The 15,000-nt window shown below is 43.5% G+C and overlaps 1 protein-coding gene across 2 annotated transcripts in view; it reads right to left on the reverse strand.

Annotated features, from left to right (window-relative positions):
* man1a1 (mannosidase, alpha, class 1A, member 1) overlaps positions 1-15,000 on the reverse strand; it is a 142,597-nt gene that overhangs the window by 27,151 nt on the left and 100,446 nt on the right. For both annotated transcript variants that reach the window (XM_042096007.1, XM_042096008.1), the window contains exon 6: positions 1,195-1,318. In XM_042096007.1, coding sequence (XP_041951941.1) covers positions 1,195-1,318 — 124 coding nt within the window. The remainder of the gene's footprint in view (positions 1-1,194; positions 1,319-15,000) is intronic.

Consider the following 15,000-nt stretch of genomic DNA (forward strand, 5'->3'; position numbering starts at 1 on the left):
GACTTATCGTGACTAAATTCAAGATGGCTGCAAACGCTAAACTTCGTGAAGATACTGTCTGTATAAATCGTCTTGTAAGTAAACTACCAGTGCTTTTTCAAAGTTCTCAATGTCTCGTTTTAAATGTCAGGGCCCTCGGAAGACTACCAATGAAGTGTGGAGATACATTGAGCCTCGTAAATGGGTGTAAAACAGTGATTTATTTGCATGGCTAGCCCGATGCCGAAGCACCACTATTGAAAAAGATGTTGGTAGCATCGGCTAACTAGCGCCAGATTTTGGAGTGCAGGGGACAAGCCGAGATGGGCTATGAGACATACGTTCACACTCGGTATCATGTTTCGATACACTTTAGGTCAATATCACACCGGAATTCTCCTTTAACCCCAAGTTGCTCCGGGGATAATGTGATCCCTTGTAATATAGCTGACATACAGTATGTAAGTGACTTTGGTCAAGAAGTGTCTAGAAGCTAAATATAATGTACACGTAAACTCTTTTGCAAGAACCATTTTCACGGTCGCCACAAAATCCAGGATACATGGGTGTCTACCAAGTATGAAATTGTGGAGTGTCTTGATGGAATTGGCACACACTATAAGATCAGGCTGTATGGGGAAAAGGGCCCCCTTAAGTTAACTCATTGGGTAACGCTTTAGAATAACATGTGCTTATTATGTATTAACAGTGCATAATAAGCAGTTAACAATTCATTACTAACAGTTAGTTAACTAAGCACATGTTATTCTAAAGCGTTACCGGATATTGTTTTAGAACCAACAACCTTTCTACATTATCTGGGGGTTTTGTGTGCAAAAAGTGGAATTAATTGTCAAAAAATTAGAAGAAAATGTGAAAATCACTTTTCGGACTAAATATAATCGCTTATTTTAAAACATACGGAAAAAACACTAAAGATGGATCGTGAAAATTTGAAGACAGTTCCTTAGACTCTATATTTGCAAAATATGCAAAAAAATAAATTTTTACATGAAAATCCAGCGGGACCCTATTTTCCAAACACAGCGTACTGTACTATACACACAAACATGTCCAAAGGTTAAAGTGTGTGTCTGACAAAGACTTAATGTAGTGTGTGTGTGTGTGTGTGTGTGTGTGTGTGTGTGTGTGTGTGTATGGTCTTTGTGTAGACCAGGGTAAGTGTGCTGTACGGTGTGTGTGCCCTCTGCTCACCTTCTCGGCAAAGGCAGGGTTTCCAGACAGTTTGCTGAGGTGCATGAACTCCAGGTGCAGCGTGCCATACTCCGCCAGGATGCTGCTGCCGCCAGACGCCCACGGCCAGTTACGTCCGATACCACTGCACATACAACACACACACACACACACACAGAGACACAGACAGACACACACACACACATACACACACACACACACACACACACACACACACACACACACACACACACACACAATGACGCTGTAGTATTGCAGAAACACATAACAGTCACTATAAAAGAATGATTCACTAAAACTGCTTTCCCCACAGTAAATCAATGGCAGTGAACTCACAAAATAATAATGTTACAAAGTGCATTACATCCAAGGTTTGATCTATTCACATCTAGTGCAATTACAAAATCAAAAATCATTTCTAATGCTCTTACTGTGCCATTTTTATAATGTTCCTGTCACTCGGGTGAAGAGAAGAGAACAGTGAGTTTGAAATAAAGAATGCAAGAAACACTGATTATATAACACTAACTGACCAATAAATAGACACCTGCTGGAAAAGAAATGGTAAAGAGAAATATGTTCATATCAAAATACACGGCTGCTCTTTTTCTCTCTCTGTTTGTCTGTGTGTGTGTGTGTCTCTCTCTCACACATACACACACACACACACACACACACACACACACACACACACACACACACACACACACTTGTATATTACTGAAGCACTAATTGCATGGCTCTCCGTTCTTTAATTCAACCATGATGATTTATCTCTCCAGTCAATTATTTACGCCCAGATCATTTTCTACCCTTGGCGTAGAGGTCAAATCCCCTGACACATCTCACCACCAATTTTTGAAGATCTCGCTTCTAAGATATTTTTCTGCTTAATGAACACAGGAAATGTAGCAATACTAATTCATAGAAAGGAAATTGTGTGGACACAGTTTTGCATTCTCTCTCTCTCTCTCTCTCTCTCTCTCTCTCTCTCTCTATATATATATATATATATATTGTGTTTGTATGTGATATTGGGGAATTAAGATGTAGAGGGCACTCCCAGGTGGCCTGTAATATCATCAGACAATCTTGTTCTCTCTCTCTCTCTCTCTCTCTCTCTCTCTCTCTCTCTCTCTCTCTCTCACTCTTTCTCTCTCTCTCTCTCTCTGTCTCTCTCTCAAACACACACACACACACACAGGCATGCAAATGCAAATACAAACACATACACATGTGTATACACATACATACAAGCCCAATCACAAGTCAGCTCAGTTACCACCACCCTCTCCCCCTGATGTCAGCAGTGATCACTGAGACAGATTGCAATGTGTGTGTGTGTGTGTGTGTGTGTGTGTGTGTGTGTGTGTGTGTGTGTGTGTGTGTGTGTGTGTGTGTGTGTGTGTGTGTGTGTGTGTGTGTGATTGCAGTGTGTGTGTGTGTGTGTGTGGTAGCGGAGGCCAGTCACAGTGCATGGCCACTCACATCTCTCTAATCAGGGGGTCAGTGAAATACCTCTCTCATAGGACACTAGCAGAGGGGGTTTGGCTACTCCCACGAGAGCTACGGTAACTATGGGCTGTCCAGAAACAAGAAAAGAACTGGAAAATAAAAAGATCGCAGTTGCCTCTAGTAGCCTATCACATCAAGCCAAATGACAGCAGTGAATAGAACATGCAGATCTCCACATGTATCATCATAAGCCCATAGAACAGGGGTTGTCAAATGGCGGACCATGACGTGATCCTGTCCGGACCCGGACCATAATAGCCTAATTTAGATTTTCATGTAACATAAACACTCTGTTTGTGTCTAGCTGCACAGTGCATAGAGGAGTGAGAGATGTGCATGTTTGTGTGTGTGTGTGTGTGTGTGTGTGTGTATGCATGTACGTGAGCAGAGAAAGTGAGGATAAGAGATTGTGACATGGTAAAAAATAAAAGTGATTATGTGTTTGTACATATGTGTGTGTGTGTGTGTGTGTGTGTGTGTGTGTGTGTGTGTGTGTGTGTGTGTGTGTGTGTGTGTGTATGTGTGTTGCATGTAGATTATGCATGACTGTGTGCATCTGTGCACATGCTGATACAATATTAATGAACTAGCTCATTCTGTCATTTTCATTCCACATGGTTCACTGGCTAAACTGGATGAAGAGTCTGTTAGTTTAAAAGTCTGCAGGCAGTGTGTGTGTGTGTGTGTGTGTGTGTGTGTGTGTGTGTGTGTGTGTGTGTACACTGACAGCATAAAGATGTTACCACCTATGTCATCATTTTCCACACAGCAGGCCTGCAAGTTCTCTGTCTGCTTCTCACCCTATACCCCCCCCCACACACACACCCACACACACACACACACAAACACACTAACACACTAACACACACCAACACACACCACACACACACACACACACACACACACACATACTGTACACACACACACACACACACACACACACACACACACACTCAATTAATCCTATGGAGGATTTCAGGGGGTGGTGGAAGGTAGAATTAAAAATCGAATATGCATATTATAAATATTATAAAGACATTATGTTTTTTTAACAGTATCCAGTATTCATTAAGATATGAAGCAGTGTGCTGAATTATGGTCTGTATCCGTAGCGAGGGCTGAATTATGGTCTGTATCCGTGGCGAGGTTATAATAAGAGCCTGGGTGGGCCAGTGCCGGTCAGATTGACAGCAGGCCCATCCAATCAAAAGTGTTTCAACATGTGGCTTGCAAAGGAGATAAAAAATGTAATATTGTCACATATGCCCGGAAAAACTGATTTGATAAACAGTGATGATGCATAACGCTAATATGGCAATTCTAGATCGTTGAAATGAATTTGCACACCCAGAAAAATATGTAGCCTATTTTATTTCCACTTCAAAGGGCAACACGCTTCCATCTCAATTTGTTGTGTGTTTATGTGTGATATTGGGGAGTTAAGATGGAGGGGACACTTCCAGGCGGCCTGTAATATCAAATCATCAAAGACACACTTATTTTCTTTATCTCTCTCACACACACACATACGCACACGCACATGCACACACAAACACAGACACACACAAACACACACAGTTGCAATAATGCAGACTAGTGAGCTGGAAAAAAGCTCTCCTGGATAGATGAAACACATACTGTTCTGCTCCATCTCTCCTGCCTTTTATCTCTCTTCCCACCATTCTCTACCTCTCTCCCCATCTCTATCAGGGACAGGAAACAACACAGACCCATCCATCCACCCATGATCCATCCATTAATGGCCGATCACTCAAATCGCCTCAGTGAAATCTATAGTCAAACGCCAGCTTCCTGACAAATCCACCAAAAACACACACACACACACACACACACACACACACACACACACACACACACACACACACACACATAAACAGAAACACACACACACACACACAAACACACACACACACGCACACGCACACACAAACATGGAATTTTTCCCACTTGCATACAAATACCTTATCTCTCTCTACCTCTCACATACAGGCAAACCTAAATGCACAAAGACATTACATAACACACCCACTGCCTCTAGTTGCCAGAGTAGGTTTCTTTGCCAAACCTACCCACCCTCCCAAACACACACACACACACACACACACACACAGACACGCACACACACAGACATTCTTCTCCTGTGACAAACACGACCTCTGATTTCCTCTGTTCGTCACCACCAGGTGTTGAGGCGCGTGGGTTTGCCAGCCACATGAGCTCACTACCTCAGTGTGGAGCGTGGAAGCGGCCTGGCACAGTCTGGAGCTGCCAACCCAGCCACGCTGCCTGCCAGACACCTGGGAGAGAGGCCAAGGCAGAGGCAGAGGCAGACGCTCACACCCGACCCTGCCTGGCCCTGATGCTCCCATCCCACCACACCAACCACACCACTCAACTCAGAGAGGAGAAGAGAGGAAAGGAGAGGAGAGGAGAGGAGAAAAGAGAGGAGAGGAGAGGAGAGGAGAAGAGAAGAGAGGAGAAGAGAGGAAAGGAGAGGAGAGGAGAGGAGAAGAGAGGAGAGGAGAGGAGAAGAGAGGAAAGGAGAGGAGAGGAGAAGAGAAGAGAAGAGAGGAGAGGAGAGGAGAGGAGAAGAGAGGACAGGAGAGGAGTGAAGAGAGCATCCACACACAGTCCCACTCACATTGTGTCTGTGTTTTTCATTTTCACTCTCTTTCTTTTTTCTTTGTTTTTTTTTTTCTTTCTTTTTTTCTTTCAGTCTTTTCCTAATGCTTTCGTTCAGTCCTATTCCTTTTTCTTTTTGCTTTGACTTTTTTTCCTCTTCTCTGTATCTTTCCAACTTTTTCATTTGTTTTTGCATTCGTTCTTTTCTGTGAATTTCTGCCTGTGCTTTTCTCTCTCTTTTCATGTCTTCTCCTTCTTCTCCTCTACATCTCCTCTCTATGACTGACGCCACATTCTTGAATAACCAGAACATTTAAAAACCCCACAAGCTTTTACTCAAACAGAGACTTGTGTGTGTGTGTCTGTGTGTCTGTGTGTGTGTGTGTGTGTGTGTGTGTGTGTGTGTAGCTATGGTGTTTGCACTCACTCCAGAGTGCTGCAATGTAAAGTGTGTGACAGCATTCAGCAAGGCAGTAAGTCAGTCCCTGTGCCCTTCACAGCATGAAAGCCACTTAAGATGATAGAGGACACCAACCAGCACCTTTTACCGCTTTATACATCCCTCCAGGGATGTGTGTGTGTGTTTCTGTCTATGTGTGTGTGTATGCGTGTGTGTGTGTGTGTGTGTGTGTGTGTGTGTGTGTGTGTGTGTGTGTGTGTGTGTGTGTGTGTGTGTATGTGTGTGTGTGTTGTGTGTGTGTGTCTGTGTCTCTGTGTGTGTGTTCACTTGGCTCCAGGCAAGGCCCAGTTTAAGGCCTCAAACTCCTGAGGAACACACTTTCCCATAACACAACAATCCAATTAAAGTGGAGGATGTCCAGGGGCGACTGTCCACTGATATAACCTCCTATATTCTCCTCTCCATCTCTCTCTCTCTCTCTCTTTTATTTACTTTTTCATTCTCTCTCTCTCTCTCTCTCTCTCTCTTGCTTTTTCACTGCTGCCCCGAGGTCAGCCCGCCTCTCTCTGATTGGATTCATGCTGCTGTCTTGAGTCATTTATTGTCAGAGGAGAAGCGGAAAGAGAGGAGACGAAAAAGGAGTGAGAGAGGACAGAAGAGGAAAAGAGCGAAAGAGAAGGGAAGAAGTGAAGAGGACCGAAAAGAGGAAAAGAGACAGGGAGGAGAAAGAGAGGAAGATGAAGGGAAAAGATGGTGCAGATATGGGAGAAACGGTGAGGAAAGATTGTTGCTACATGCTACTGTAGGGTGACATTTATTATCAGAGGAGAGAAGAGGAGAGGAAGGGAGAGGAGAGGAGAGGAGAGAGGAGAGGAGAAGAGGAGAGAGTAGAGGAGTGGAGAGGAGAAGAGAAGAGAGGAGAGGAGAAGAGAGGAAAGGAGAGGAGAGGAGATGAGAGGAGATGAGAGGAGAGGAGAGGAGAGGAGAGGAGAAGAGAAGAGAGGAGAGGAGAAGAGAGGAAAGGAGAGGAGAAGAGAGGAGAGGAGAGGAGAGGAGAGGAGAAGAGAGGAAAGGAGAGGAGTGAAGAGAGGATCCGAGGAGAAAAGAGAAGCAGATATGGGAAATTGTAAACATACAACCACAACTACAAGCCCTCTGTGTTGACCTGAAGAGGAGGCCAAAGGAGAAGAGAAACAGGAATAGGTGAATGGAGGACTGTGCTGTGTGTAATTGGAGCAGCCCCAGTGTGCTGTGTGTGTGTGTGTGTGTGTGTGTGTGTGTGTGTGTGTGTGTGTGTGTGTGTGTGTGTGTGTGTGTGTGTGTGTACTAGCTTATATTATACAATACTGACCTGCATCCTTTTTGTGGCATTTTGAGACATTTCTGATATTAAATCTGACAGACAATTTAACCACCGCGTTAAACACTAATCGCTCCACACAACTGTGCTGACTGGACTCACAACTGACACAGACAAATGTGATCACCCCTGGGTAAGCCCTGGCCATTTCCAGTTTTACTTAAATACTTCCTGTGGTATAATGTAGCAATACTGTCAAACCATGAGGTCAAACTGAAATAGTAACCTTCTACACTCTTTTATACTCTGTCTGGATCTGTCACGAAAGGTTGAGTAACAATGTCAGAACATAAACCTAAAGTACAGCACAAGTCCTGCTGCAGAGTTGAGGTATGCCTGAGTGGACAGGCGAAGTCACGGCCCGGGTCAACACCTGACAAATGGGCCTGAAGAACTGTGCCACTGTAACCACATGTACTGTGAGATATTATCATTGAATAGTACTTTATACACACACCATCCACATGTACTGTGAGATATTATCATTGAATTGTACTTTATACACACCACCCACATGTATTGTGAGATATTATCATTGAATAGTACTTTATACACACCACCCACATGTACTGTGAGATATTATCATTGAATAGTACTTTATACACACACCACCCGACATGTGCTGTGAGCTATTATCATTGAATAGTACTTTATACAGTACACACACCACCCACATGTACTGTGAGATATTATCATTGATTATTACACAGCTCTTCATGTTATGCTGAAGAATGCTCCATTCACTTGAATGGGCCTTCCCAACATTCGGTGGTCTGCTATTTCTCGAAGAACAGAACGTTGCTAAGTATAACAGACCGCTGTCAAGGAAAATGGGTTTTGTGCTTCTAATTCACGTCTTTCATATCACTACGCAAGGACTGGAACTTCATTCAAACGTGAAAGCAGACGGTTGATCAGCTGTGTTCTAAAGAAGTTCAGTGTGTGTTGTCAGCAAAAGCCATGATGAAACGGTAACAAATAGGCTATAGCCTAGGCTATGAATGTCCCCTGAGGATCAATAAAGTATCTATCTATCTATGTAGGCTAAAGATTCATATTGTGGGGGGTTTATTGTTTCGTTTTGGCAAGTAGCCATGAAATGAGCGGGATAATGTATAGAACGCCGGTCATTATCGGGAAATAGGTCCCTTCAGGGCGGAACAAGTCCAGTTCGCCATGTCGGGACCTATTTCCCGATAATGACCGGCGTTCTATACATTATCCCTTACATAGTACTTTACACACACACCACCCAAGGTTTGCCTGTCAATGTTTGGCTACTTTGAACGTAAAATGGGGCATAGGAACATCTCTTGTCAAAACAAAAATGACAGATCAGATCCACCTGTTGTTTAATAGGGGATTCTAGATTCTCTCTGATATTAGTTAGGCAGCATGTAAAAGCAGATTGAGCACTGTATTGTACTTATGTGTATTTTGGGCAGCTTGCTCACACAGCTCTCTGTCTCTCTCTCACAGTGCCAGACAGCCTCTTAACACCAGACAAACACACCCACTCTCTCTCACACATACACAAGCATGCACCCACACATACACACAGACACATACACACACACACACACACACACACACACACACAACACACACACACACACACACACACACACACACAAAGAGAGAGAAAGAGAGACTGTGAGGTGCCTGCAGACCAACTGTGCAACAGACAGGCACAACACTATCAGCGTTTGTCTGGCTGATGTCTCGCCCTCCTCCCGGACTCCCTTCTCTCCCTCCACTTCTCTCTCTCTGCTCATTTCTCTCTTCCTCCCTCTTTTCTCTCTCTCCCCCCACTTTTCTCTGCCTCCCTCTCATCTCTCTCTCTACCTCCCTCCCTCCCTCCCCTCCTTACCAGCTACAAGCCTCAGCGGCATCTTTAATTCACATCTTTAACATCTCCTCATCTTCAGATGTAAGCCCCACGTACGTGCTGTGGGCCCTAACACCTCGACACAGCTGCCTTTGAGCTGTACAAGTTTTACACTCGACATCTCACTTCCTGTGCTCTTCTCTCCAATTGGCTCCACCTTTATTTCCTCCTCCAATCAACTGTCTCTCTTCCCATTAACGCTGTTAAACATGGCCTCTATACTGTAGCGCTCTCTCTCTCTCTCTCTCTCTCTCTCTCTAGCCGTACGTACACACCGCCACCGACGCGTCGCGTTTCGGCCATGTCGAGTGACCATCTTCTCTCTCTCTCTCTCTCTCTCTCTCTGAAAGCGTTATCTCTCCTTTCTGCTATCTGTTAGCTTTTCACGTTCGTTTTTTGGCTATTGCTCTATTTTTCAAATCCAAAGATATATTTAATTTATTCATGCCCTAAGTGTGTCATCAGATGTTTCTCCCTCCGTCCATCTCCCTGGACTCTCCAAGCTTGTCGCTGGTGTGTGTGTGTGTGTGTGTGTGTGTGGGCCTGTGGTGTGTGTAATTGAATTGGGGCAGGTGAAGTCGAGTTCAACTGATGGGAGGCAGGAGAGCCACTTTATCTGCTTTATGCTCCTCATGGAGACCAGAGGCCAGAGGGTGCAGGAGCAAGATAACACTGGAACCAGGCGTGTGTGTGTGTGTGTGTGTGTGTGTGTGTGCATTCCTTTGTGTGTGTGTGTGTGTGTGTGTGTGTGTGTGTGTGTGTGTGTGTGTGTGTGTGTGTGTCTGTGTGTCTGTGTGTCTCTCACACTGTGTGTGTGTGTGTGTGTGTGTGTGTGTGTGTGTGTGTGTGTGTGTGTGTGTGTGTGTGTGTGTGTGTGTATGTGTGTGTAAGTGTGTGTGTGTGTGTGTGTGTGTGTGTGTGTGTAGTCACCCAACACTGCATGTACCTTTTAGTGGACATTTTACGGCAAACTGACAAAACTCTCTCTTCAACCTTCAACTTGTCGGCAATAGGGAGAGCTCAGTTCCCCCAGGCTTCATGTTGAAGTGTCCTTGGGTAAGTACTCACTCCAACACCTTTCACTGGTGCATACTGTATCTGTGTGAAAGGTTGAGAGGCCTTGAGTGGGTGTCAATATGAGAGCCCATGCATTAGTAGGATTATTGCATTGATTGGCATGAGGCCTACAGGGCTTTTTAAAATGGCCAGGCTCCAGCTTCCAAAGCCAGTCTGTAAAAGTACTGTCTGTGCATTAATGTGTGTGCATATACATGAGTGTGCACTACATGTGTGTGTGTGTGTGTGTGTGGTGTGTGTGTGTGTGTGTGTGTGTGTGTGTGTGTGTGTGTGTGTGTGTGTGTGTGTGTGTGTGTGTGTGTGTCTATACTTGTGTGTGTGCGTACATGTGTGTGTGTGTGTGTGTGTGTAAGAGAGCTTAATACATGTAGTACATCGACCATTTTAGCATTCACGTTGCTGGTTTCTGAAGTGCCCAAAGCTGTTAAATTAAGGCGAAAACATCCCTTAGGTAGGCTGAGCGCTTCAGATCCGAAGGAAAACATGTTTCATGAGGTAGAATGCATTATGAATACAACGATAGACCTGCATCAGATAGAATGTAGAATGCATACAATGCATACATGTATGTATGAGGCAGGGTGTGTAATGTATGGTTATATAAGTCATCATATTGAGACAGATCTAGAGGACAGACTGTAAAGGATGTACAGTAAGGGCTAGAGAGCAGAGCAGAGGTAAACATCCGAGCCAACATCCAAATCCCACAACATGCACTCACACAGTCAGCATCGCACCGCATCCAAACAGCATCGCGTCCTAACAGCATCACATCCTAACAGCATTGCAACGCATCATAACAGCATTGCACCGCATCCTAACAGCATCGCACTGCATCCTAACAGCATCACACCGCATTCTAACAGCATCGCGTCCTAACAGCATTGCACCGCATCCTAACAGCATCGCACCGCATCTTAATACCAAGTGAGTGTCTGACTACCACATGATATCAGGACAGTCGACATTGCACTGAGTCTTAACAGCAAGTGAGTGTGCAACTATCACATGGTATCAGGACATGGTCTATTCTCTAGTCATTATCTCTATTCACTGAATCATTATACCATTTAGTCGTGCTGCACGATATATCGGCGGCCGATAAAATATCGGCCGATATGCTCATTTTTTATATCAGGATATAAAATAATACAGATATATTATATTATATATTATATTGTAATACTATGGTGTTCTAAGGTAGGCTATTAAAATGTTATTTTAAAAAATGTGTTTTGGAAAATAGCTCTTTATTTGATTATCATCATAAAAATGTGTTTTCTATACAGACATATCGACATCAGTAAATAACAGTATTGGCCATAATCAGCTATATTAATATCGGTATCGGCCATAATTTTCACATCGGTGCATCACTAATACCATTCACTGTTAAACATGCACTTTAGCTGCATCATGTTCCTCCTCTGGGCATCTGATAAAAGTAATGTTCAAAATGGCTCCCCGCATCACGCTGCACAAGTAGATAAAATATTTGTGTCAGGTTCTTTATAGTTTTTATGAGGTCTTCTATTGTTTTTTATGTGTATTGTATTTTAATGCATTGTTTTATAATGCATCTCAGAAGCATCCCGGGAAGATAAACACTTTGGCTGGTTCAGCGCACCTTGAACATTATGAGACAGAACAATTAATCAATGAAAAATATTCTGGAAAACTGCTATTAATTTGACTCCATAAAAGTAACAGATTGACCACCAATATTACCATGTGTGTGCGTGTGCTGGTGTGTGTGTGTGTGTGTGCTGGTGTGCTGGTGTGTGTGTGTGCTGGTGTGTGTGTGTGTGTGTGTGTGTGTGTGTTCTATCTCCTACCTACTTCCATCCTCTCAGAGCCGATCAGCAACAACTTCACAAACATCCCCATTCCATTGCTATCATTTAATTATTCTCATCTCAAATGACTGCAAATGCAAGAAAAAAGGTTTCACTTTGATGTCTTAAAAACAAGTGAGGGGAGTAAATTGAAAAAACCAAAGAATCAAAATTCACAAAAAAAAGAAGAAACTGTTTCCTTGTTTGATTTTGCCGCACCATTTTGTCGCGTAGCCTCTTTTGAAGAGAGCTTCTAATTAATACCAACATCCAACAACATTCAACCTTTCATGTTTTGAAAACCTAATTAAATCGATCACGCCATCCCCTAGGTTTATGTGTAATTGATGCAAATCGATGTATGACACAGCTCTGTTTTTTCCCCTCCAGCATAAAACACAATCTTTCCCTGATCAGAACTAATGAAGGCTGGGAAAACTCGAACCAAGAAACAATTACACAGAAAGGAGGAGAGGAGGAAGAGAGGGTTTTAATTGAGTAGCTGATAGAGCCGGTGTGGACTGCCCAGATCAATGTGGCGCCACAGCCAACGCCAGCTATCCACTCGGCTCACTAAGTGGCGTTGGCTTACACGAATCAGATTTGTGTGCCTGCGGCCGGGACTTAACATCCCTAACACTCTGATGTCTCTGATACTGTCTCCTGTCTGTGTGTGTGTTTGTGCTTGTGTCTGTGTCGTGTGTGTCTGTGTCTGTGTCTGTGTGTGTGTGTGTGTGTGTGTGTGTGTGTGTGTGTGTGTGTGTGTGTGTGTGTGTGTGTGTGACTTCTGGTTGACTATCTATGGGTCTGTAGGTGTGTCTGACTGCAGATTTGTGTTTCTCATTCTAAATGAGTGCGAGACTTGATATGTTTCATGTATTTACCGGTATGTATGTGTGTATGTATATGTTTTAAGCTATGGATCTACTACTGCTGTTAACTGCTCATCAAGGTGAACAAAACCGTTCATTCAATGCAATGGGTCATTCGTTGACGTTTTGAGTTCACTCAGTGTATGGGTGGAATCAGAGCAAGAAAGAAGGAGAGAGAGGAGAGAGAGAGAGAGAGAGAGAGAGAGAGAGAGAGAGAGAGAGAGAGAGAGAGAGAGAGAGAGAGAGAGAGAGACTATGGACCAGAGACCCCTCAAGGAAAACAACCACACAGTCCTACTTTGGCACAATCTGGGTCAAGGTTAAGTTATTCAGTGTTCTGAAAATTGAAAAATCCCCCCTCTCTCTCTCTCATACACACACACACTGAGAATAAAATGAAGTGAATATATAGAGCAGCAACATCACAACACTGACAAGCTCAGAATCCACTGAGGATTTCCACTTTACATTCTCAAGTTCTCTTTGCTTCTCTTCCAAGCCTTACAGGTTTGACCTCTCTGTTTCTGTCTGATATTTATGTCTGTATATATTATAATATACAGACCATCCACATATGTCATATGTCACTGTCACGCCTCTACATGATGAATTACTGTACATCTACACCTCAACAGCAGCTTGGGACTGTGCTTTTCTTCATGGAAGAGATTGCAAGCTTGAGGCTGCTGTGAAATGGCTTTCACGGGTCAGAGTAATCAAAAGGTGTTGAAAATGGGTTAACGCTAATGTTATTTTTCATCCTCTATCTCATCTCTCTCTCTCTCTATCTCTCTCTCTCTCACACACTCTTTTCCTCATGGCACTTCCACATCTTAGAACTGGGCCAAAGTCCAGCCACTCATTAAATCGCCAACTATTTTTCACCTGTTTGACTAGATTTTAAGGGTTCTGCATAAGCAATGTAACGTGTAGTTTGGAGATTGATCACATCACTAATAAGATTGCTTGGTGTATTTGGCCTACTTCTGAGATGTTCTACAAGACAAGTGCAGCACTTAAGTTAATATATAGACTCTAATTATGGCCTAGCATATGGCCTAGCATATGGTAGGGTGACTCAGCTTTATGAGAGACAGTTTTAAACTACTGAATCATACTTATGCTACACTACACTACACACTGACGTTTAATATGTGTGTGTTGAGGGCATACTGACAATGAATTTCCCTTAAGCAATTTTGATACATCCCTTTTTATCCCATTCTATCTATGATAATAATTTGCCTGGACATTTTGTTCATTTTCTGCTCAAACAGTTGCTGTGGGTAGAGAATGAACAGATTAGAACACACACACACACACACACACACACACACACACACACACACACACACACACTATACAAATACAGACACCCACAACACTCACAGCCCTTTCTCTCACTCAGTCATTTGTGTGCTTTAGCCTTCAGCATTGTGCTGTTGCATAAATACAGAGCTGTACTGCTCCACACTGTGTGTGTGTGTGTGTGTGTGCAGTGTAAACTCCTGGCAGGTGTTTCTCCCCCCCTCCCCCCCCAGGGCTCCTCCAACAACGCAACCAACACTGGAGGCCATTACGGCTCCAACAACGCAACCAACACTGGAGGCCATTGCGGCTCCAACAACGCAACCAACACTGGAGGCCATTACGGCTCCAACAACGCAACCAACACTGGAGGCCATTACGGCTCTGCAGGCGAGAGAGAGAGAGAGAGAGAGAGAGAGAGCTCATACACCCATCTAACATCCATATGCTGGCAGAGTCTAAGGACATGGCCCCGATCATATGGAATAAAAGGATATGCAATGCCAAAGTGACAAATGTAAAAGATAAGATATGCCATGCAAAAGTGTAAGCACTAATGATACATTAAAGCCAGACAGAAAGCTGCCCTTATGGTTAGTAATCGTCTGCCGGCAGCATACGTTAGGTCAAGTGAAAAGTGCTATGCGATACAAGATACAAAGCAATCAAAAGCAAATGAAAGTAATGATAGCTCTGTCACATCAGTAAACAAGTGCCTATCCACTCAGTGCAGGTAGAATATTAACGAGGCTGAAGGCACTAAGGCCCCCTGTGAAAAAAATATCCACCATCTTGCATTTTTAAAAGATTAAAAACTGTGATACTTGTTTGTAGAAAAAGGCCTTTTTTTATTTCAAAAACTGTTTCAAAATGGACCTTACACATCAACTTGCACATCTATCCCACAC

This window comes from Alosa sapidissima, chromosome 6, assembly GCF_018492685.1.
Source record: "Alosa sapidissima isolate fAloSap1 chromosome 6, fAloSap1.pri, whole genome shotgun sequence".
In the NCBI taxonomy this organism is placed as follows: domain Eukaryota; kingdom Metazoa; phylum Chordata; class Actinopteri; order Clupeiformes; family Clupeidae; genus Alosa; species Alosa sapidissima.